Source organism: Bufo gargarizans, chromosome 7 (assembly GCF_014858855.1).
Source record: "Bufo gargarizans isolate SCDJY-AF-19 chromosome 7, ASM1485885v1, whole genome shotgun sequence".
In the NCBI taxonomy this organism is placed as follows: domain Eukaryota; kingdom Metazoa; phylum Chordata; class Amphibia; order Anura; family Bufonidae; genus Bufo; species Bufo gargarizans.
In genome coordinates, this window is record NC_058086.1 from 72,639,765 (window position 1) to 72,662,382 (window position 22,618).

At 44.9% G+C, this 22,618-nt stretch overlaps 1 protein-coding gene across 1 annotated transcript in view; it reads left to right on the forward strand.

The window, feature by feature from the left end:
- LOC122943955 (synapsin-2-like) overlaps positions 1 to 3,280 on the forward strand; it is a 29,710-nt gene extending 26,430 nt beyond the window's left edge. Inside the window, exon 5 of the mRNA XM_044302111.1 lies at positions 2,797 to 3,280. Coding sequence (XP_044158046.1) covers positions 2,797 to 2,826 — 30 coding nt within the window. The 3' untranslated portion in view covers positions 2,827 to 3,280. The remainder of the gene's footprint in view (positions 1 to 2,796) is intronic.
- Positions 3,281 to 22,618: the final 19,338 nt, after the last annotated feature.

A 22,618-nucleotide genomic window follows, 5' to 3' on the forward strand; every position in this document is an offset into this window, starting at 1 on the left:
CTATTCAGAGAACAGGTCATCAGTATAAAGATCTTAGAAAACCTTTTTAATTGCCTTGCAGTTAAGTAAGACCACAGGTATCTACTGAAATCAATGGAGACCCACTGATACTAGTGTCACGGTGTAACACAGTGCCAATGAATTTACATTGTATTTGTCAAAAGAGGGACACCCCTACCCCACAAGCAGATTGTATCTGTTGGACCCACATTATGGCATTGTCCAGGCCACACCAGCTTCATTCAGTAATGGCAGAATATCAGCCACATCGTAAACGGCACAAAGCTTGTCCCTATATTTGAATTCACTCATCCGTTCGAAGATATTCATTTTATCTTGTGCTCTAAAGTTATCTTGACTATATAGAAGATGACATCGCTGGGGTGATGGTAGTTTGCATCGCTTATCAATTTCCAAAATGAAGTGTCCACAGAGCAGGAGATCTGCCCCTGCACAGCAGTTGAGTGCCCTGACACTTCAGCTAGACTCTTGTGTCAGAGATTTTCATTCATGCCCCCTTATTTGGAAGAAGCTGGCATGGGCCAGGACCCCACTGATGTCATCTTCTGATATCACTATATGACTTGTTAAAATACGGTTTTAGCTAGATTTGTTTTTAGGCCATATTCACATAAATGTAGCATGCAGAGTTTTCCACAGAATAGGCCGTAGATTTTATCTGATGTTGAAATCCACAACCAATTTGCTGTAGCGACTTTTTCCCATACATGTAATATTTTTTTTTTAATCTCTCCTCTTAGCTTTTTCTAAAAATTAAAATAAAAAAAAGGATTATGATCAAGGCAGTCACTCATCTGCAGACAGCTTTTTCGGGATGATTGGCCTTCATGAGTGAAGAACAGAGAGAAGTAGCTTAGCTGGATGAGAGGCCTAGGTCAGGATCCGGGGATACTAGTTCTCCTTGCAGAGGAGTATTATAGGTCATGCAGTGCTCTTCTGGGGAAAAAGTATGCAAGTTAGGCTACTTTCACATTAGCGTTTTCAATTCCCATATTTAGATCCATCATAGGATCTCAATAGCGGAAGAAAACACTTCAGTTTTGTCCCCATTCATTGTCAATGGGGACAAAACTGAACTGAGCGAAACGGAGTGCACCAAATTGCATTCCGTTCGGTTGCGCTCCCATCGCAGACAAAATAACACTGCAGTGACACAATAGAAAACGGATCTGTCCCCTATTGACTTTCAATGGTGTTCATGACTATAGAAGACATACTACAACCGGATCCGTTCATGACGGATGCATGTAGTTGTATTATAGTAACAGAAGCGTTTTTGCAGATCCATGACGGATCCGCAAAAAACGCTAATGTGAAAGTAGCCTTAGTGCTCTTTTAAGCAGGTTGAAACTCTGCTACTGCAACAGGGTCACTACAAAAGAGTAATCTGATATCATGTTAAATTGTTAAGTAATATGTTCTGATTTGGTGTATTTATGTAAACCTAACTGTATGGATAAGTCAGGGTTAACACCTTGACTCAATCACTTAAAGTTGCTAGGAAATGGGCCTGGCCCTTGGTTATTCAGTTAGTTTGGAGTTTGTGCTTAGCTGAGAAAGAGAGAGAACCTACATGTGCTTGTTACTTAGATCTGGGCCTGAGCTCAGAGAACCTTCATCTCAGAGGCATTATTATTATTTATTTGAAAGCTTCATTAATTCCATGGTGCTGTACATCAAGAGGGGGTTGCACATACTTAATATAAATTACAAAATGAGCATGAAATTAGCAATAGACTGGTACAGATGGGGAGAAGACCCTGCCCGCAAGAGCTTACAATTTAGAAGAGACTTTAGAAAGACAGAGAGAAGGAGTACCACAACCTATTGGGAAGAAATTGTACTTGTGAACTACTTGGAACAGTGCCTTGATACTGTTGGATGTGTTACTACTTCTTTCCTGCAGTTTAGTAAAGAGGCTTATTTATTTACTACGATTGGCCTGGTTACTGGCTCCGCCATACACCGGCCACTGCACCTACACCTCCTGCCTTGCATCTGAACCAACACTTAATACCAAGTGCAACCCAACTACCATCAAGCAAGAGCACCCAGATCAGGGTGTGCCCCGAGGGAAGAAAAGGGTCCGTAGTTCTGTCACTGCACAGCCCTACGGGGTATCAATGTGAGGATTGCCACTGAGACCCATGTCAAACATCATTACCAGAGCTATTACCACTCCTATCCTCCTTACAGCACTCCCGCAGGGGCTGCTGCACTACCACCAGATGGAAGGTGGCCTTAGATAGCTGTCTACTGACAGGTTTTCCTCTTAACACCACCGTATGCATGCACACTTGGGTTGTCTGGGCATGCATGCATTTTCAATGAAGGCGGAGATGTAATTAGGAGAGAGTTAATTGACACCAATACACATTAGATAGCCAATCCTGTTGAAATCACTTGGCTCAGTGAGCATTCATCTAAAGTGTATGGGCACCTTACAAACTTTGCACATTGTCAAACTAAGCCATCAGAATAAGCCTGTGTTTTAATGTACCAGGAATTACTTTAAAGTGTACCTGAGTTTTCAAAAGAAAAAGTTTGCATAATGACTGTGTTTCCTTTTACAGTCATAGCTGTGAAGGAACAGTTATATTTGGGCTTCCTTATACACTCTTTCTGCCATATTATTCCCTGTTTCAGCAGCACCGCTAGATGAATTTCTCTCACAAGCAGTGGGCGTATCTCTTCTCTTGAATGTGCCAGCGCTGTATGCAGTCACCTGACTTCTCTTACTTCCATGTTTTTTTCTTTTTTTTTTCTTTTTTCTAGGGAGCTCAGAAAGCTGATAAGAATGGATGAATCACGGTTACAGAAAAGCAGGCGGCACCTATGATGTTTAGAATCAGTGTAGAGGCAGTTGTCAGGGTCAAGAGCTCAGCTATGCTCTGACACACCCATTTCCTGTGACCCGTCTTCTCAGTTTCTGTTATCAGGGATGGCTCTTGCCTGACAACAGGCAGGCAGTGGACTGCAAGTTAGGTGGAAGTGAGACCCCTGGTGGCCATGACTTTACAGCTTTTTTTTTTCTGGTGGATGCAGACAGATTCTTGAAATTAAGTCATTTAGAAATTTGCTAATTACACCATTCTCTATTAAATGAAATGAAATTGTGTGAAAGTATAGTGACTCTTAAGGCCTACTACATCTGTCTTTATTAAAGGTTTCCAACCTGATGTTTTTAGCTAACTATAGAGTGATATTGAAGAATCTAGTACACATGTAATGGGTGCCCTGTTCTTATGGTGCAGCGTTATTAATAAATCTCCCCACATTGTGTAATAACTGGGAGATCTACTAAAATGGATGCCAAGAAACCCTGCAAATCCACTGTGCACCAAACACAACAAATTAATTGGTCAAAGGGACTGTCCATTTTTTGAAGTAAAACTAATTAAAAGAAACAATGTATGTGGCCCGATTTTTGCAATATATAGATAATATAATTTATAATGCCCTGTGTAGAGCATAATATGGAGATTGAATCTATTGGTGAATATGTTTGTTCAGGAAGATGGCGTACATTACTGGATCTTATATCACTATAGTAAGAGCTTTCCTTTAACCCCTTAGGGAATGTCCACATGGGACAGGTCCGCTTGTCATCAACTTTATGCTGCCCATACGAACGGCAGCATAAAGTACAGACAGGTGAGTTGATTTCAGCAGTCTGTCATTTAAAGAGGACCTTTCATGGCTCCAGACTTGATTAAGTAAGTAGCAGGACATTTAGGGCATACATGGGGGATGTCCCGGCACTTACTATTTTTTCTGGGCGCTGCTCCGTTGTGCCGCTCTGGCCCCCGTTACCTTGTCCCACACTGTATGCTAATCACTAGCATCGGACCACCAGGGTGGAGACATCATCTTCTCTCCCTGGGCGTTCCTTCTTCCTGGCTGTAGCGCTGTCCAATCGCAGAGCAGAGCGTCACAGAAAAACTCGCCTTCTCCCTGGCAGTGACACTCTGCGCTGCAATTGGACATCCCCCATGTATGCCCTAAATGTCCTGCTACTTACTTAATCAAGTCTGGACCCATGAAAGGTCCTCTTTAAAAGTAAGTGTTTGTCTAAAACCAACATCACAATCTTTGCAGACTGGGCCTGGAAAAGAGTCCCGGCCACCTGAGAAGAGTCCTGGTTATTCATGACTTCCTGCTCTCCTGCTGATGACTGACCGTCTTCTACCTAGTTTTCTCACTTTCTCTCTAGGAGAGAACTGCCAATCATCAGCAGATGGGTGAGAGAGCAGGAGATTATGAATAACCATGACTCTTCTCAGGTAGATATGACTCTTCTCAAGGCCCGGGCTGTAATGATTATGATGCTGGTTCTCAGCAACCACTTACTTTTAGCTCATGAGTGATACACCACGGAAATCAGCATTTCTGTCACTAATCTATGCTGCCCTCAGCATAAAGTTGATGACAGGTTCCCTTTAAAGATAGTGCCCGCTCATGACACTCAGGGCTAATGTATACAATCGACGATACTGTATATCAGACACATTTCACCCCCCCCCCAGATGCTTTTGACAGTTGTGCGTCTGAGAGATCAAAAACTCGCACGAGCTCCCGGCCTTGCAACGGCTTCCCCTAGCAGGGACCGGGGAGCCACATGGTGTGTGAGGCAACCTCAGTTCATTCCGACCTGTGGCAGGGCTCCAGAGGAATATAGTGTAAACCCCATAGAGGCCAATGCTAAAGGGTCTACGAGAAAAGCAATCTAATGATTGTTTTAAAAAATATTTTAAAATATAAAAATTCAAATAACTTGCCCCCACTTTCCTCAAAATCAAATGAAAAATAAACAATAAAAAAAAATCATGTCCATACTTTGAAAATTTTTAAAAGTTTTTATCCCACACAGCAAATGGAAAAATGGAAAAAATATTTATCTAAATTACCGATTTGCCGTTGTTTGGTCGCTTCTCCTTAAATAAAAAGTGATCGAACATAAAAAAAACAAAATGTTATCACTGAAAAGTACAGATCTCCCTGCAAAAAAATGAGTCCTAATGAAGCTCTGTACACAGAACTCCAAATAAATTAAAGGGGTTAGAATATGGCAACGAAAGGAAAAAATAATTTTTTTCTGTATTAACCACCTCAGCCCCGCTAGCTGAAACCCCCTTCATGACCAGAGCACTTTTTACACTTCGGCACTACACTCCTTTCACCGTTTATCGCTCGGTCATGCAACTTACCACCCAAATGAATTTTACCTCCTTTTCTTCTCACTAATGGAGCTTTCATTTGGTGGTATTTTATTGCTGCTGACATTTTTACTTTTTTTTGTTATTAATCAAAATGTAACGATTTTTTTGCAAAAAAATGACATTTTTCACTTTCAGCTGTAAAATTTTGCAAAAAAAACGACATCCATATATAACTTTTTCGCCAAATTTATTGTTCTACATGTCTTTGATTAAAAAAAAATGTTTGGGCAAAAAAAAAAATGGTTTAGGTAAAAGTTATAGCATTTACAAACTATGGTACAAAAATGTGAATTTCCGCTTTTTGAAACGGCTCTGACTTTCTGAGCACCTGTCATGTTTCCTGAGGTTCTACAATGCCCAAACAGTAGAAAACCCCCACAAATGACCCCATTTCGGAAAGTAGACACCCTAAGGTATTCGCTGATGGGCATAGTGAGTTCATAGAACTTTTTATTTTTTGTCACAAGTTAGCGGAAAATGATGATGATTTTTTTTTTTGTTTTTTTTTCTTACAAAGTCTCATATTCCACTAACTTGCGACAAAAAATAAAAAATTCTAGGAACTCACCATGCCCCTCACAGAATACCTTGGGGTGTCTTCTTTCCAAAATGGGGTCACTTGTGGCGTAGTTATACTGCCCTGGCAATTTAGGGGCCCAAATGTGTGAGAAGAACTTTGCAATCAAAATGTGTAAAAAATGACCGGTGAAATCCGAAAGGTGCACTTTGAAATATGTGCCCCTTTGCCCACCTTGGAAGCAAAAAAGTGTCACACATCTGGTATCGCCGTACTCAGGAGAAGTTGGGGAATGTGTTTTGGGGTGTCATTTTACATATACCCATGCTGGGTGAGAGAAATATCTTGGCAAAAGACAACTTTTCCCATTTTTTTATACAAAGTTGGCATTTGACCAAGATATTTTTCTCACCCAGCATGGGTATATGTAAAATGACACCCCAAAACACATTCCCCAACTTCTCCTGAGTACGGCGATACCAGATGTGTCACACTTTTTTGCTGCCAAGGTGGGCAAAGGGGCACATATTCCAAAGTGCACCTTTCGGATTTTGCAGGCCATTTTTTACACATTTTGATTGCAAGGTACTTCTCACACATTTGGGCCCCTAAATTGCCAGGGCATAAAAAATTTATGCTGCTCATTTTCCATCATGTTGTTGCCCTGGACCTTGACTCGGCATCCTCCAATATCTCGCCGGCATCAGACATCACCACCTCCTCCTGAAGACCCTCTACACCCCAGGAGCGGCCTGTGCTTCATCCCATCTGGCATCCGGTGAGTTCAGGAGAAATAGCCGCATATTGTAGCCCTGTGGCAGATAGCAGAGATCTTACCAGAGCGGCTGTTATCCCTGAACTCACCGACTTCTAATAACATCTATGTACAGGCCTGGTAAGTAATGCCTCATTCACATATCAGTGTTTTGGTCAGTGATTTTCATCAGTGATTGTGAGCCAAAACCAGGCGTGAAGCCTCCACAGACATAAGGTGTAAGGGAAATATCTGCATCCGTTCTGTGTTTAGAGTCGCACCTGGTTTTGGCTCAAAATCACTGATGGAAATCACTGACCGAACACTGACATGTGAGAATGAGGCTTAGGCTACTTTCACACTAGCGTTCGGGTTTCCGTTCGTGAGCTCCGTTTGAAGGAGCTCACGAGCGGACCCGAACGCAGCCGTCCAGCCCTGATGCAGTCTGAATGGAGGCGGATCCGCTCAGACTGCATCAGTCTGGCGGCGTTCAGCCTCCGCTCCGCTCGCCTCCGCACGGACAGGCGGACAGCTGAACGCTGCTTGCAGCGTTCGGGTGTCCGCCTGGCCGTTCGGAGGCGTGCGGATCCGTGCGGATCCGTCCAGACTTTCAATGTAAGTCAATGGGGACGGATCCGTTTGAAGATGCCACAATGTGGCTCAATCTTCAAGCGGATCCGTCCCCCATTGACTTTACATTGAAAGTCTGGACGGATCCGTCCCAGGCTATTTTCACACTTAGCTTTTTTTTGCTAATATAATGCAGACGGATCCGTTCTGAACGGAGCCTCCGTCTGCATTATTATGAGCGGATCCGTTCAGAACGGATCCGCCCGAACGCTAGTGTGAAAGTAGCCTAAACATGCATCACACACATCACACTACACACATATAGATAGATATAAGTATAGAGACATAGATATAAGTATATAGACATAGATACACATATAGACACACTGATATACAGACACATAGGACTAATAGATATAGATATCGGCTTCGATCCTGGGACTTGTTCTGATCGCCATATTTGGGGTCGGGAAGGAATTTTTCCCCCTTGAGGACAATTGGCTCATTCCTCAAGGAGGTTTTCGCCTTCCTCAGGATCATCTCAGCCTTAAGTAGGTTTAGTGTTATAGAGCTTCACTACACGTAATTAGCCTAATTTAAAAATAAAAAAATATATCAAATAAAATAGGTATATTAGATTAGTAAAACATAAATTAAAAACAAATTTGTTTTTATACTAAGCAGGTTAGGTAGTGACTTTTGATCCTGGGACTTGTTCTGATCGCCATATTTGGGGTCGGGAAGGAATTTTTCCCCCTTAAAAAGAGGATAATTGGCTCATTCCTCAAGGGGGTTTTCGCCTTCCTCTGGATCAACAGTCTACACATAGGTTTAGCTTAATACACTTTACATTTCACACATAAGTTTATAGTAAAAATATATATTTTAAATAGACATAAAAATTGATTTAAAAAAATAAATAAAATAAAAATAACATAGGTTTAGCTTTAGTTTCATACAATGTAGGACATACAAATATTAGATCATTAAAAATATAAAAAATATAAAAAATATTTTTTTTTATACTAGGTAGTGACTTTTGATCCTGGGACTTGCTCTGATCGCCATATTTGGGGTCGGGAAGGAATTTTTCCCCCTTAAAAAGAGGATAATTGGCTTATTCCTCAAGGGGGTTTTCGCCTTCCTCTGGATCAACAGTCTACAAATAGGTTTAGTTTCATACATTTTCCATTTCACACATAAATATATAGTTAATAGAATTAAAAATACATTTATAAAAAAAAAAAATTATATTAATATCATATCTATAGGAATCAGATAGGATAGATAATGGCTTTGATCCTGGGATTCATTCTGATCGCCATATTTGGGGTCGGGAAGGAATTTTTCCCCTTTGGGAGTAGCTGAGAGAACGGGAGCAGCACTGCAGTAACCAGGTCCATACACTACACAGTGGACGGAGATGTGTAGTTCCTCTGCCGAAGCTACGCCCCAACAGCTGGTAAGCAGGGGTGTGGGGTGTCGGACCCCCGCCAATCTGATATTGATGATATATCCTACATGGGCTGAGAGTCTTAAAGATAATCGCGTTATAGTAACGGTAGGATTGTTCCTTCCCGATAATCTGCTGCTCTGTCGTTCTATGTAAAGGGGTCTTAAGGATTGTGTATAAATATCAAAATCTTGGAGAATCCCTTTAAGTTTCAAATTGGGTCAGAGGGGTAAAAGTGGATGAAAAACATAAATAAAGCGGTTCTCTCCTCCATTGATCCCCCTGGCGCTGTCCAGGCCCCTGCTGCTCTCTACTTCCAGCTCCCATCTTTATATGCAAGAAATGCCTGCACTCAATCAATCACCGGCTGAGGCGGGACATGGATTTCGGAACATTTCCTGCATGTCGAGACAGGAGCTGGAAGTAGAAAGCAGGGCGGACCCAAGCAGCATTAAGATGGCGGCTGCGGGGGCTCGGTGGAGGTATATATTGTTGTTTTTATGTTTTTAAGCCACCCTGACCCCACTGCCAACTATTTTGGTTTTGCTGGAAAACCCCTTTAATGGTGACAGCTTCACAATAGAGCCCATAATGCAAGAAAAGAAGAGCCGATAGTGCCAGCTTCAAACCAGAGGATCAGCCTCTTCTCAGTTCTCCAGTGCAAGCGGCCAGCGTTAGACATGTAAGCAGGCGGTCAGCGACATTAGAGATCGGCCCAGGAGGAAAGGTCTGTGCAACAGGACAGCAATGAGCCGAAGACGTCACACTAAATGCTGCTGGACCTGCTCACCTGTCACCTGCCACCCGCCCACCATCCACCAGTCATGGCATTGTAGCTACAAAGCCTCATTTGTAAGTGAAGGCTTCATATAATAGGACATGATATGGACATCTGGTTCTGGTATCTGTAATGTCACATCATTTTATATACACAGTCCCAGTTAGTTTTCTCTCCCCCCTCTCTTATGATCTCAGTAAATATATAATATGGGCCTGGGAACCTGTATAAATCATATTATTCCTCTTCATTTCCACCTTGGCCGGACACTGGAGAAGAAGTATAAGAGCCTTCTGTATGTGCCACCAAATATATGCAGAAAGATACAAGATGGGGGTTGATGGAGGTCAAGGCCTGGATCATTAGTCTGTATGGGGCACAGACGCTGCTTATAGCGGCCCTGTCAGTTATAATACCGCCCCCTGCAGGCACAACTCTCACCTCGCCCCATGCACACCGCTCTCCTGCTTCCAGATCCTTCACATGAGAGGACAGCAGCCTGAGAATCCTCTGGAGAGAGGCGTCCACTCATCAGATCTAGTAGTGATGTAGCAGTGCTGAGTCTGTCAGATGTAGCGCTATCCACTACACCCCATGCACTCAGAAGCACTACAGATATCGGCTGGTGACGGCTCATGAGGCTTTATATCTACGCAGCTATTCTGTTGAAGGTGCCCATCTCACACATTGGTAATATATGGCTAGAATATGCCCCCAATGTCTTATAAATTAACAACAAACCATGTGCAGATATCCCCTGCTCTGGGGTACTGCACTCAGGGGTGCACCTAGCCTTTCTGCTGCCTAAAAATGCGAACATTTAAACATACAGGGTAATACAGCGCCCCATACCTCTTACCTCCAGTGACGTCTCTTCTTATGTAGATGTTCTCTTTCCTCATCTTCTCCTCTCAGACCAGACCACCATGATGATTTTTCAGCCATCTCTCGTCTCTGCAGTTTGACAAAAAAAATCTTAGTTTACTATTTTTCCATCATCCTCCCATCTTCTGGACAAATCATCCTACCACCCCCAATACTGTGCCGCTGTGCTCCCCAATATTATACTGCAGAAACAGATAAACCCCCTGACAATACTAGTACCACACAGACAGTGCCCTTCAATAATTATTGCGCCCAGCAAATATTGCCCCTGACACTAATAGTGTAAACATAATGTCCTCCTAAAATAAGCGGATACTGTGCCAGGGTGCGCCCCACAGTAATAGTTCTCCCCAACGTCCCACCAATAGTAATAATTCTCTGCTAGATCATACTCGGTAGTAATAGTGCTCCTACAGTGCCCCCAACATGTCCCCACTGTTCCTCAGAAGTAATAATGCTCTCATAGTGCCCATACTAGTAATCATGTTCCCCATAGTCCCCCAGTAGTAATAAAGCCCACCACAATGCCCCTCAGTAGTAATAATTCTCATTATAACGTGACAGTAGAAAAATACCCCCTAATGTGTGCCACTATAAAAAAAATGCTCCCTATAATGTGTGCCACTATAAAAAATGTTCCCTATAATGTGTGCCACTATAAAAAAAATGCCCCCCTATAATATGTGCCATTGCAAAAAATACCCCCTTTAATGCCCCAGTAAAGCTAATGTCCCCATAGTGCCTCCAGAATGTGTGCCAGTATAAAATACCCCAATATAATGCCCCCAAGTCAATGCCCCTATAGTGCTCCTCTCTCCCCTTTCCCATAATGTGCCAGTATAAAATACCCCTATATAGTACCCCCAGTAAATGCCCCCATAGTGCTCGTCTCCCCCTTCCTCATAGTGCCCCCCATAATGTGTCCCAGTATAAAATACCCCTATATGGTGCCCCAGTAGATGCCCTCAGTTTCCCCCATAATTTGCCAGCATAAAATACCCCTTCTTAGTGCCCCCTGTAGATGCCCCCATAGTACTCCTCTCCCTCCTTCCCCATAGTACCCCCCATAATGTGTTCCAGTATAAAATGCCCCTATATAGAGCCCCCCATATAAAATACCCCTTCTTTGCGGCCTCAGTAGATGCCCCCATAGTGTTCCTCTCCCCCCTTTCCCATAGCGCCTGCCGCCTATCAGAGGAATGGGGAAGGGAGAGGCCGCACCATTCATCTGTATCGCTGTCCTAATGAATGAATATAGAGATGATGCCCTGCCCCCCCCCCCCCCCCCCCCACTTGTCACCTGCACTAAGAAGCTCCCTGGAGTTAGGCTGGGTTCACACCTGAGCATTTTACAGCGCGTTCCTACGCGCTGTAAAACGCTCAACAAGGAGAAACCAATGATTCCCTATGGGAATGGTTCACACCTGGGCGTTTTACAGCGCGTACGATCGCGCTGTAAAACGCTCGACGCTCAAAAAAGTACATGAGCGACTTTGGGGCGTTTTGACGCGCGTTTGTGGCCATAGGACACTGTAGTCAATCACACAAATGCGCGTCAAACGCGCGTTTACTATTACAAGAAACGCGCATAAAAATGCGCGACAAAAACGCGCGTAGAACGCGCGTTTGCGCAACGCTCAGGTGTGAACCCAGCCTTAGGGCACCTTATTTATTAGGAGGCGTGCACCTCTTTATAAACTAGGCACCTCCTTCAGCAGTCCATGAAGCTAAATGCAAAGCAGTGCCAGCTCTCAGCCTTTCCAAACGTTGTTCCTCTAACATGGAAAACGTCACAGATGAAACCAGAAATTCTCTCTGCTACTCACAGAACCCTACAAGTCCCTACAAGGCGACCTGCACATGGGGGCCATCTGTAAGCAGAAAATCTGCATGAAAACTGCATAAAGCATGGTGATAAAAATGCACAAAGACGTCATTCATATTTTTTGCGGATTCGTTTTTTGCAGATGTCAAAATAGATACGGTCGTGTGCATGAGGCCTTATGCTGTAGACAGCCGGTAATCCGCAATGTGTGCAGGTAGCCTAATGCCGTAACATCAGTCATTCATGGACGTTTCCATCCCAACTGTCCCCCAGTGAGTAATAATGTCATACACACCCAATGGTTGAAAGCAATGGAACTTGTACTTGATCAGTTGTCTCAGGGTAGTCAGTACAGTTCATTTATATAGCAAAAGTAATAATCCAAATATTGGCTCAGCTGTAATCCTTGTAACAGGCTTGGCAAATGTAGCTGCAGAGTTTCCTCTCTAACAGGCGGGAGACATTCCTTCACTATCTCCACACTCTCGCAGCCAGGTACTGGATATAACAACTTCTTACTTGTAATTAGCAATCCACAGGGCGGTCTCCCTAACGGCAGGAAAATTCTCTGCTCCATTCTCCGTACAGGATGCTTTCCTAAACTCTGTTCCACAATGTCCATAGAGGAATGTGGTAATAGACAACCACGCGGATAGTCTTCTAGTGTCCAGGCGCTTTTAGGCCCCTTTCACACGGGTGAGTATTCCGCGCGGATGCGATGCGTGAGTTGAACGCATTGCACCCGCACTTAATTTCTATGGGGCTGTTCACATGAGCAGTGATTTTCACGCATCACTTGTGCGTTGCGTGAAAATCACAGCATGCTTTATATTCAGCGTTTTTCACTAAACTCAGGCCCCATAGAAATGAATGGGGTTGCGTGAAAATCGCAAGCATCCGCAAGCAAGTGCGTATGTGGTGCGATTTTCACGCACGGTTGCTAGGAGACGATCGGGATGGAGACCCGATCATTATTATTTTCCCTTATAACATCGTTTTAAGGGAAAATAATAGCATTCTGAATACAGAATGCATAGTAAAATAGCGCTGGAGGGGTTAAAAAAAATATAATAATTAAACTCACCTTAATCCACTTGATCTTGCAGCCGGCATCTCCTTCTGTCCTCATCTTAGCTGTGTGCAGTAACAGGACCTGTGGTGAAGTCACTCCGGTCATCACATGGTCCATCACATGATCCATCACCATGGTAAACGATCATGTGATGGACCATGTGATGACCGGAGTGACGTCACCACAGGTCCTGTTACTGCACACAGCTAAGATGAAGACAGAAGGAGATGCCGGCTGCGCGATCAAGTGGATTAGGGTGAGTTAAATTTTTATTTTTATTTTTTTAACCCCTCCAGCGCTATTGTACTATGCATTCTGAATTCAGAATGCTATTATTTTACCTTATAACCATGTTATAAGGGAAAATAATACAATCTACAGAACACCGATCCCAAGCCCGAACTTCTGTAAAGAAGTTCGGGTTTGGGTACCAAACATGCGCGATTTTTCTCACGCGAGTGCAAAACGCATTACAATGTTTTGCACTCGCGCGTAAAATCGCGTGTGTTCCCGCAACGCACCCGCACATTTTCCCGCAACGCCCGTGTGAAACCAGCCTTAGGCTTCTCCCAGTCACTGGTGCTCGTGGAGTCCAAAAGCTCACTCTATATCCGTCACTCACTCTGGTCTGTGCTAGGTAGCTGTAATACTGTTCTCCACGCTCCCTCAGCCTGGCCACAGCCAAGGGGCTCAAATGACAGCTGCATCTATGGCAGGCGCAGCACTATGAAGTGCCTTTTGGGCTGTGGCATTAGAAGAATTTTTGTATCTCTGACCAGTCTAACCAGACTGTCTATTACTCTGTAATTCCTCTAGCGCCGTTTTATGGTAACAGTAGGTTTAAAGAGCACACCAAATGCTTCAAATTACTTCATTATTAACTTCAACCGCCTCCGCAGCAGATAGTCCATGTACAAAACACGTGTTGAAAAGATATCACAAAATGGCGGTATGATTAAGATGGTGGTTCCACTGTTCAATCTTGTCATGGTGGATACATTTCTCTCTTCAGTATCTGTACCGTCACTTTAAGTTATTTAAGCACTTTATGATCTCTCTGAGAGGTATATCTGAGATGTGACCGATAGTTCTACTGATCTGTATGCAATTTGTATGGATTGCTATTTGTATGCTATTTGTAGTTTGCAATTGGTGGAACTGCAAGTAAACACATATAACCAGTTCAGTATACAGCACTAATCACACTATTAACAATAGGGACACATCATAACTGTATTAAATACCTATTTTGGCCTCTTTGCTTCCATAAAACTGGACTCTGGCTGGATCTGTGTGTTCACTGTGATTATAATAGAGAGATCGGAGGCAGCGCCTCCTGTGTGGTGTTGTATAATGATTGGTAAAAAAGGTAAGTAGAAACTCTTACCAGGCGATGTTGTGAAGAGTCACAACACCTATATGAAGCTTGTGCCGATTTTTCCTATCAGCGTGCGGAGTGCCTGCGCTGCTGCCTAGGTTCCAGCCCGTGCCCTGGAAGCATTCGTCGGGGAGAAGTATAGGCTACTTTCACACTAGCGTTCGATCGGATCCGTTCTGAACGGATCCGATCATAATAATGCAGACGGAGGCTCCGTTCAGTACGGATCCGTCTGCATTATTTTAGCATACAACAGCTAAGTGTGAAAATAGCCTCGTACGGATCCGTCCAGACTTTCAATGTAAAGTCAATGGGGGACGGATCCGCCTGAAGATTGAGCCATATTGTGGCATCTTCAAACGGATCCGTCCCCATTGACTTACATTGTAAGTCTGGACGGATCCGAACGCCTCCGCACGGCCAGGCGGACACCCGAACGCTGCAAGCAGCGTTCAGCTGTCCGCCTGTCCGTGCGGAGGCATGCGGAGGCGAGCGGAGCGGAGGCTGAACGCCGCCAGACTGATGCAGTCTGAGCGGATCCGCTCCATTCAGACTGCATCAGGGCTGGACGGCTGCGTTCGGGTCCGCTCGTGAGCCCCTTCAAACGGAGCTCACGAGCGGACCGACGAACGCTAGTGTGAAAGTAGCCTAAAAAGAAACGGAAACTTTTGGATGGCGCTGTCAGCAGGAGTCAGAAGCAGGTAAGTATTGATAACACAATACTTTTTATTTTCAGTCAACGTGTTTCAGGGGCGGAGAGCCCCCTTCATCAGGACAATATACAACATAAAACAGCATTCACATGTGGCGGTTATTTAAACTCAAAAAAGGCGCGTGAGGCCAAGCAACGGTGGAGCAAGGGGAGGGGAGGGGGGGGGGGTGAGCGCGTGTCTCAAACAATAGAAAGCTGTCATTAGGCATTCAGTTCCTGCTGACCCCTTTTTATATATATATAGTGGACCTGATTTCATTAGGAAAAAGATGATAAAATGATTATATTCTAAGGTGCTTTGAGTATAGCAGTGCTGCAATGGTTAAATTTGGCTGTATTTTAAAATGCTTATGAGTGGATCAGTCTAATATTAATGCTTTTTTTTATTATAAAAAATTACTGGGCCAGGAGTATATGTCCGGGCCGGGAGTGGTGTAAAGCATGGTGGTTATATTGATTAAAAATAAGAAATAAAAGGTATATATATCTTAATAAATAAGTAAAATATATATATATGTATATATATATATATATATATATATATACATGCACACATAAACCTAAAATTATACCATAAATCTATATAAAAATCCTTCTGTACATAAAATTACATATACTAGTAGATAAAAAGGTGGGGGGGTGTTGGCTGATTTTTACTATTAGTGAGGAAAAATTTCTGTTAAATAGAAGAGAACAACCCCAGGAGATTAACCTCATTAGAACCCAAGGGTAGTGACTACTGATACAATGTCGTAATTATTTTATGACACTGTATCGGTCGGCTGTCATAGACAGTTTCACAAATGCAGCTAGCAGAGTTCTTATAGACAGTAATGTAAAACTGCAGATGTTTGTTACATAAGAATAGTATTAGGAGTATAGGACTGAGGCCACACTTAACCCCGGTGTACTACAACACTCAGAGAAGTGTATAGATGTAATAACCTAAAGTATTGTAAAGTATTCTGGTGTATGGGCCCCTTGCATAAAAAATCATTAAATATTCTTGGTGGAATATCAAGCGACGAGATGTTGATTATGTTCAGGGGATGTCCAAAACAAAACAAAAAACAAAACAAAAAAAACAACTCCTTTAAAGAAGTTTACACTAGAAAATGGTCTCATTTATTTCATTCAACCCTTGTGGCGCAAGGGTATCCAATTGGTACATCCAGTAAACTTCTCGTCGCTGTAAAGTACTGAAACGATTGTATGGGTTTTCTGGTATGTAATCAATTGGTGTGATCCTGATTGGATGTTTCTGTTTCTCTGGTGTGGAGGCACAATGTCTGGAGAGACTATGTTTTTGGTAATGTTTTTGGATGTTGTGCCTATGTTGGTTTAGCCTACAGTGTAACTCCTGGGTGGTGCGGCCTACATATTGAAGCCTGCAACTACACTCAATTATATAAATGACATAGCTGGATTGGCATATCAGATGATGCTTTATCATGAAGGTGGTCCCATTTTTATTAGACGAAAAATAGGTGCATTTGTTGGTTATAGTCTTACAGCATAGGCACCGACTTTTACCCCATTTGTAGCTGCCTAGATTTTTAGGTGGTAAGGGGGGGGGGGGGAGCAGAACTGGCCTTTCTATGTTGTTTCGGCTTGCTGGGGGCAAGGAGGTTCTTAAACGTTGGGGCTCTCCTGTAGATCATTCTAGGCTTGGGGGGTAAGTGTTTTGCGAGGGATGGATCCTGTAGTAAGATATACCAGTATTTTGAAAAAATTGTGCGTATATTGTTGTTGGATGTATTAAACTGTGTGACAAAATTTATATTCATTTCTGTGTGCGTCCCTTGTCTGTTTGTGGGCTGTAGACAGGTTTCCTGTGTGTCAGTGATGGTTCTACCATAGGCGTTTTTTTTAAGTTTCCTCGGATAGCCTTTCTCGGTAAACCGTTTTTTGAGGATTTCTGAAGTCACTATCAAGGGTACAGTTTCGTTGGATCCGTTTATATATTGACTATATGGAATGTTTTATAACTAGGGATGAGCGAACCCGAACTGTATAGTTCGGGTGCGTACCGAATTTTGGGGTGTTCATGACACGGACCCGAAGCCGAACATTTTCGTAAAAGTCCGGGTTTAGGTTCGGTGTTCGGCGCTTTCTTGGCGCTTTTTGAAAGGCTGCAAAGCAGCCAATCAACAAGCGTCATACTACTTGCTCCAAGAGGCCATCACAGTCATGCCTACTATTGGAATGGCTGTGATTGGCCAGTGCAGCATGTGACCCAGCCTCTATTTAAGCTGGAGTCACGTAGCGCCGCACGTCACTCTGCTCTGATCAGTGTAGGGAGAGGTTGCAGCTGCTGCTGTTAGGGCGAGATTAGGCAGTGATTTACTCTTCCAAAACACTTAGGCCTCTTTCACACGGGCGTGAGTTTTTTTGCCCGGATAAGAGGCGGGTGCGTTGCGGGAAAATGCGCGATTTTTCCGCGCGAGTGCAAAACATTGTCATGCGTTGCACTTGCGTGAGAAAAATAGCGCATGTTTGGTACCCAAACCCGAACTTCTTCACAGAAGTTCGGGCTTGGGATTGATGTTCTGAAGATTGTATTATTTTCCCTTATAACATGGTTATAAGGGAAAATAATAGCATTCTGAATACAGAATGCATAGTAAAACAGCGCTAGAGGGGTTAAAAAATAAATAAAAAAAAATGTAACTCACCTTAATCCACTTGATTGCGAAGTCCAGCATCTCCTTGTGTCTCCTCTGCTGAATAGGACCTGGGGTGAGCATTAAATAGATGTTAAGGACCTTTGATGACATCACTCCGGTCATCACATGGTACGTCACATGATCTTTTACCATGGTGATTCACCATGGTAAAAGACCATGTGATGACCGGAGTGACGTCATCAAAGGTCCTTAACCTCTATTTAATGCTCACCCCAGGTCCTGTTCAGCAGAGGAGACACAAGGAGATGCCGGGCTTCGCGAACAAGTGGACTAAGGTGAGTTACATTTTTTTTTATTTTTTTTTAACCCCTCTAGCGCTGTTTTACTATGCATTCAGAATGCTATTATTTTCCCTTATAACCATGTTATAAGGGAAAATAATAATGATCGGGTCTCCATCCCGATCGTCTCCTAGCAACCGTGCGTGAAAATCGCACCGCATCCGTACTTGCTTGCGGATGCTATGCGATTTTCACGCTTCCCATTCACTTCTATGGGGCCTGCGTCGCGTGAAAATCAGACAATATAGAGCTTGCTGCGATTTTCACTCAACGCACAAGTGATGCGTGAAAATCACCACTCATGTGCACAGCCCCATAGAAATGAATGGGTCAGGATTCAGTGCGGGTGCAATACGTTCATTGCACGCATCGCACCCGCACGGAAAACTCGCCCGTGTGAAAGGGGCCTTAATGAAGTGATCGATCTACAGCTGTGAATCATTCAACCTCTGCTATTTAAATGCTCACTGTTTTTAGGCTGCCCAGAGCGTTTTTTCTGTCACTTTTTTCTGGGGTGATCGGCGGCCACTTTGTATCTTGTGGTGCGCCAGCACAAGCTGCCACCAAGTACATTTAACCAATAGTGTTTTTGTTTTTTTTTGCTATATCCTATATCAGGGGCTTGGCTGTGCTTACTATTTTATTGAGGGGTGAAATACAATTGCCAAAATAGCAGTACCCTAAATCTGGTGTTTCAGCTGTGGCTAGCCAATTGTAATACTGTCTGCTGTCTGGCAAAGGATATATTTTTTTCTGGGTTGAAATACAATTTCCAAATTAGCAATTCCCTAAATCAGTGGTTTCCCGCTGTAGCAGGCCAAGTTTAAAACTCTCCATAAAAGGGTATATTAGATTGAAGGTGCTGATAGGGTCATCCTCAATAACTTCACACTCTACCGTGCATCTCCAAGTCTAATTCTGTCCGTAAACGTATACCTGTCATCCAGCGCCTAAATACTAGGCCTACAATTTATATTCAGCTAAATCTGTCGTTACTGCTGTGCCTGTATTAGTGTAATACGGTACCTAAATAGATAGCAGATAGTGTTAGGTGCCTGTAAAAAAAGGCCTGAATTTGAATTCAATACTTTGGGCCAAATAATTTTTTTCTTATTGTTGTGAACGATAACAATGAGGAAAACATCTAGTAAGGGACGCGGACATGGTCGTGGTGGTGTTAGTGGACCCTCTGGTTCTGGGAGAGGACATGGCCGTTCTGCCACAGCCACACGTCCTAGTGTACCAACTACCTCAGGTCCCAGTAGACGCCAGAATTTATAGCGATATTTGGTGGGGCCCAATGCCGTTCTAAGGATGGTAAGGCCTGAGCAGGTACAGGCATTAGTCAATTGGGTGGCCGACAGTGGATCCACGTTCACATTATCTCCCACCCAGTCTTCTGCAGAAAGCTCACAGATGGCGCCTGAAAACCAAGCCCATCAGTCTGTCACATCACCCCCATGCATATCAGGGAAACTGTCTGAGCCTCAAGTTATGCAGCAGTCTCTTATGCTGTTTGAAGACTCTGCTGGCAGGGTTTCCCAAGGGCATCCACCTAGCCCTTCCCCAGCGGTGGAAGACATAGAATGCACTGACGCACAACCACTTATGTTTCCTGATGATGAGGACATGGGAATACCACCTCAGCACGTCTCTGATGATGAAACACAGGTGCCAACTGCTGCGTCTTTCTGCAGTGTGCAGACTGAACAGGAGGTCAGGGAGGAAGACTGGGTGGAAGACGATGCAGGGGACGATGAGGTCCTAGACCCCACATGGAATGAAGGTCGTGCCACTGACTTTCAGAGTTCGCAGGAAGAGGCAGTGGTGAGACCGAGCCAACAGCGTAGCAAAAGAGGGAGCAGTGGGCAAAAGCAGAACACCCGCCGCCAAGAGACTCCGCCTGCTACTGACCGCCGCCATCTGGGACCGAGCAGCCCAAAGGCAGCTTCAAGGAGTTCTCTGGCGTGGCAGTTCTTCAAACAATGTGCTGATGACAAGACCCGAGTGGCTTGCACGCTGTGCCATCAGAGCCTGAAGCGAGGCATTAACGTTCTGAACCTTAGCACAACCTGCATGATCAGGCACCTGCATGCAAAGCATGAACTGCAGTGGAGTAAACACCTTAAAAACAAGGAACTCACTCAGGCTCCCCCTGCTACCTCTTCTGCTGCTGCCGCCTCGGCCTCTTCCTCCGCCTCTGGAGGAACGTTGGCACCTGCCGCCCAGCAAACAGAGGATGTACCACCAACACCACCACCTCTGTCACCAAACATCTCAACCATGTCACACGGCAGCGTTCAGCTCTCCATCTCACAAACATTTGAGAGAAAGCGTAAATTCCCACCTAGCCACACTCGATCCCTGGCCCTGAATGCCAGCATTTCTAAACTACTGGACTATGAAATGCTGTCATTTAGGCTGGTGGACACAGACAGCTTCAAACAGCTCATGTCGCTTGCTGTCCCACAGTATGTTGTTCCCAGCCGCCACTACTTCTCCAAGAGAGCCGTACCTTCCCTGCAGAACCAAGTATCCGATAAAATCAAGTGTGCACTGTGCAATGCCATCTGTGGCAAGGTCCACCTAACCACAGATACGTGGACCAGTAAGCACGGCCAGGGACGCTATATCTCCCTAACTGCACACTGGGTAAATGTAGTGGCGGCTGGGCCCCAGGCGGAGAGCTGTTTGGCGCACGTCCTTCCGCCGCCAAGGATCGCAGGGCAACATTCTTTGCCTCCTGTAGCCTCCTCCTCCTACTCGGCTTCCTCCTCTTCTTCCACCTGCTCATTCAGTCAGCCACACACCTTCACCACCAACTTCAGCACAGCCCGGGGTAAACGTCAGCAGGCCATTCTGAAATTCATATGTTTGGGGGACAGATCCCACACCGCACAGGAGTTGTGGCGGGGTATTGAACAACAGACCGACAAGTGGTTGCTGCCGATGAGCCTCAAGGCCGGCCTGGTGGTGTGCGATAATGGGCGAAATCTCGTTGCAGCTCTGGGACCAGCTAGTTTGACGCACATCCCTTGCCTGGCGAATGTGCTGAATTTGATGGTGCAGAAGTTCATTCACAACTACCCCAACATGTCAGAGCTGCTGCATAAAGTGCAGGCCGTCTGTGCGCGCTTCCGGCGTTCACATCCTGCCGCTGCTCGCCTGTCCGCGCTACAGCGTAACTTCGGCCTTCCCGCTCACCGCCTCATATGCGACGTGCCCACCAGGTGGAACTCCACCTTGCACATGCTGGACAGACTGTGCGAGCAGCAGCAGGCCATAGTGGAGTTTCAGCTGCAGCACGCACGGGTCAGTCGCACTGCGGAACAGCACCACTTCACCACCAATGACTGGGCCTCCATTCGAGAGCTGTGTGCCCTGTCGCGCTGTTTCGAGTACTCCACCAACATGGTCAGTGGCGATGACGCCGTTATCAGCGTTACAATACCACTTCTATGTCTCCTTGAGAAAACACTTAGGGCGATGATGGAAAAGGAGGTGGCCCAGGAGGAGGAAGAGGAGGAAGAGGGGTCAGTTTTAGCACTTTCAGGCCAGTCTCTTAGAAGTGACTCAGAGGGAGGTTTTTTGCAATAGCAGAGGCCAGGTACAAATGTGGCCAGCCAGGGCCCACTACTGGAGGACGAGGAGGACGAGGATGAAGAGGAGGTGGAGGAGGATGAGTATGAAGCATGTTCACAGCGGGGTGGCACCCAACGCAGCTCGGGCCCATCACTGGTGCGTGGCTGGGGGGAAACGCAGGACGATGACGATACACCTCCCACAGAGGACAGCTGCCCACCTTACTTCCTGCACTGGAGCGTGATAGGAAGATGCGCGAGTACAAGCGCAAGTTGGTAGACGCGCTACTGAGAGCATTCCCAAATGTCACAGGGTAACAAGTGGAAGCCCAAGGCCAAGGCAGAGGAGGAGCAAGAGGTCGCCAAGGCAGCTGTGTCACGGCCAGCTCCTCTGAGGGCAGGGTTAGCATGGCAGAAATGTGGAAAAGTTTTGTCACCACGCCACAGCTAACTGCACCACCACCTGATACGGAACGTGTTAGCAGGAGGCAACATTTCACTAACATGGTGGAACAGTACATGTGCACACCCCTCCACAGACTGACTGATGGTTCGGCCCCATTCAACTTCTGGGTCTCCAAATTGTCCACGTGGCCAGAGCTAGCCTTTTATGCCTTGGAGGTGCTGGCCTGCCCGGCGGCCAGCGTTTTGTCTGAACGTGTATTCAGCACGACAGGGGGCGTCATTACAGACAAACGCAGCCGCCTGTCTACAGCCAATGTGGACAAGCTGACGTTCATAAAAATGAACCAAGCATAGATCCCACAGGACCTGTCCATCCCTTGTGCAGATTAGACATTTATAACTACCTCCCCTTAACCATATATTATTGTACTCCAGGGCACTTCCTCATTCAATCCTATTTTTATTTTCATTTCCCCATTA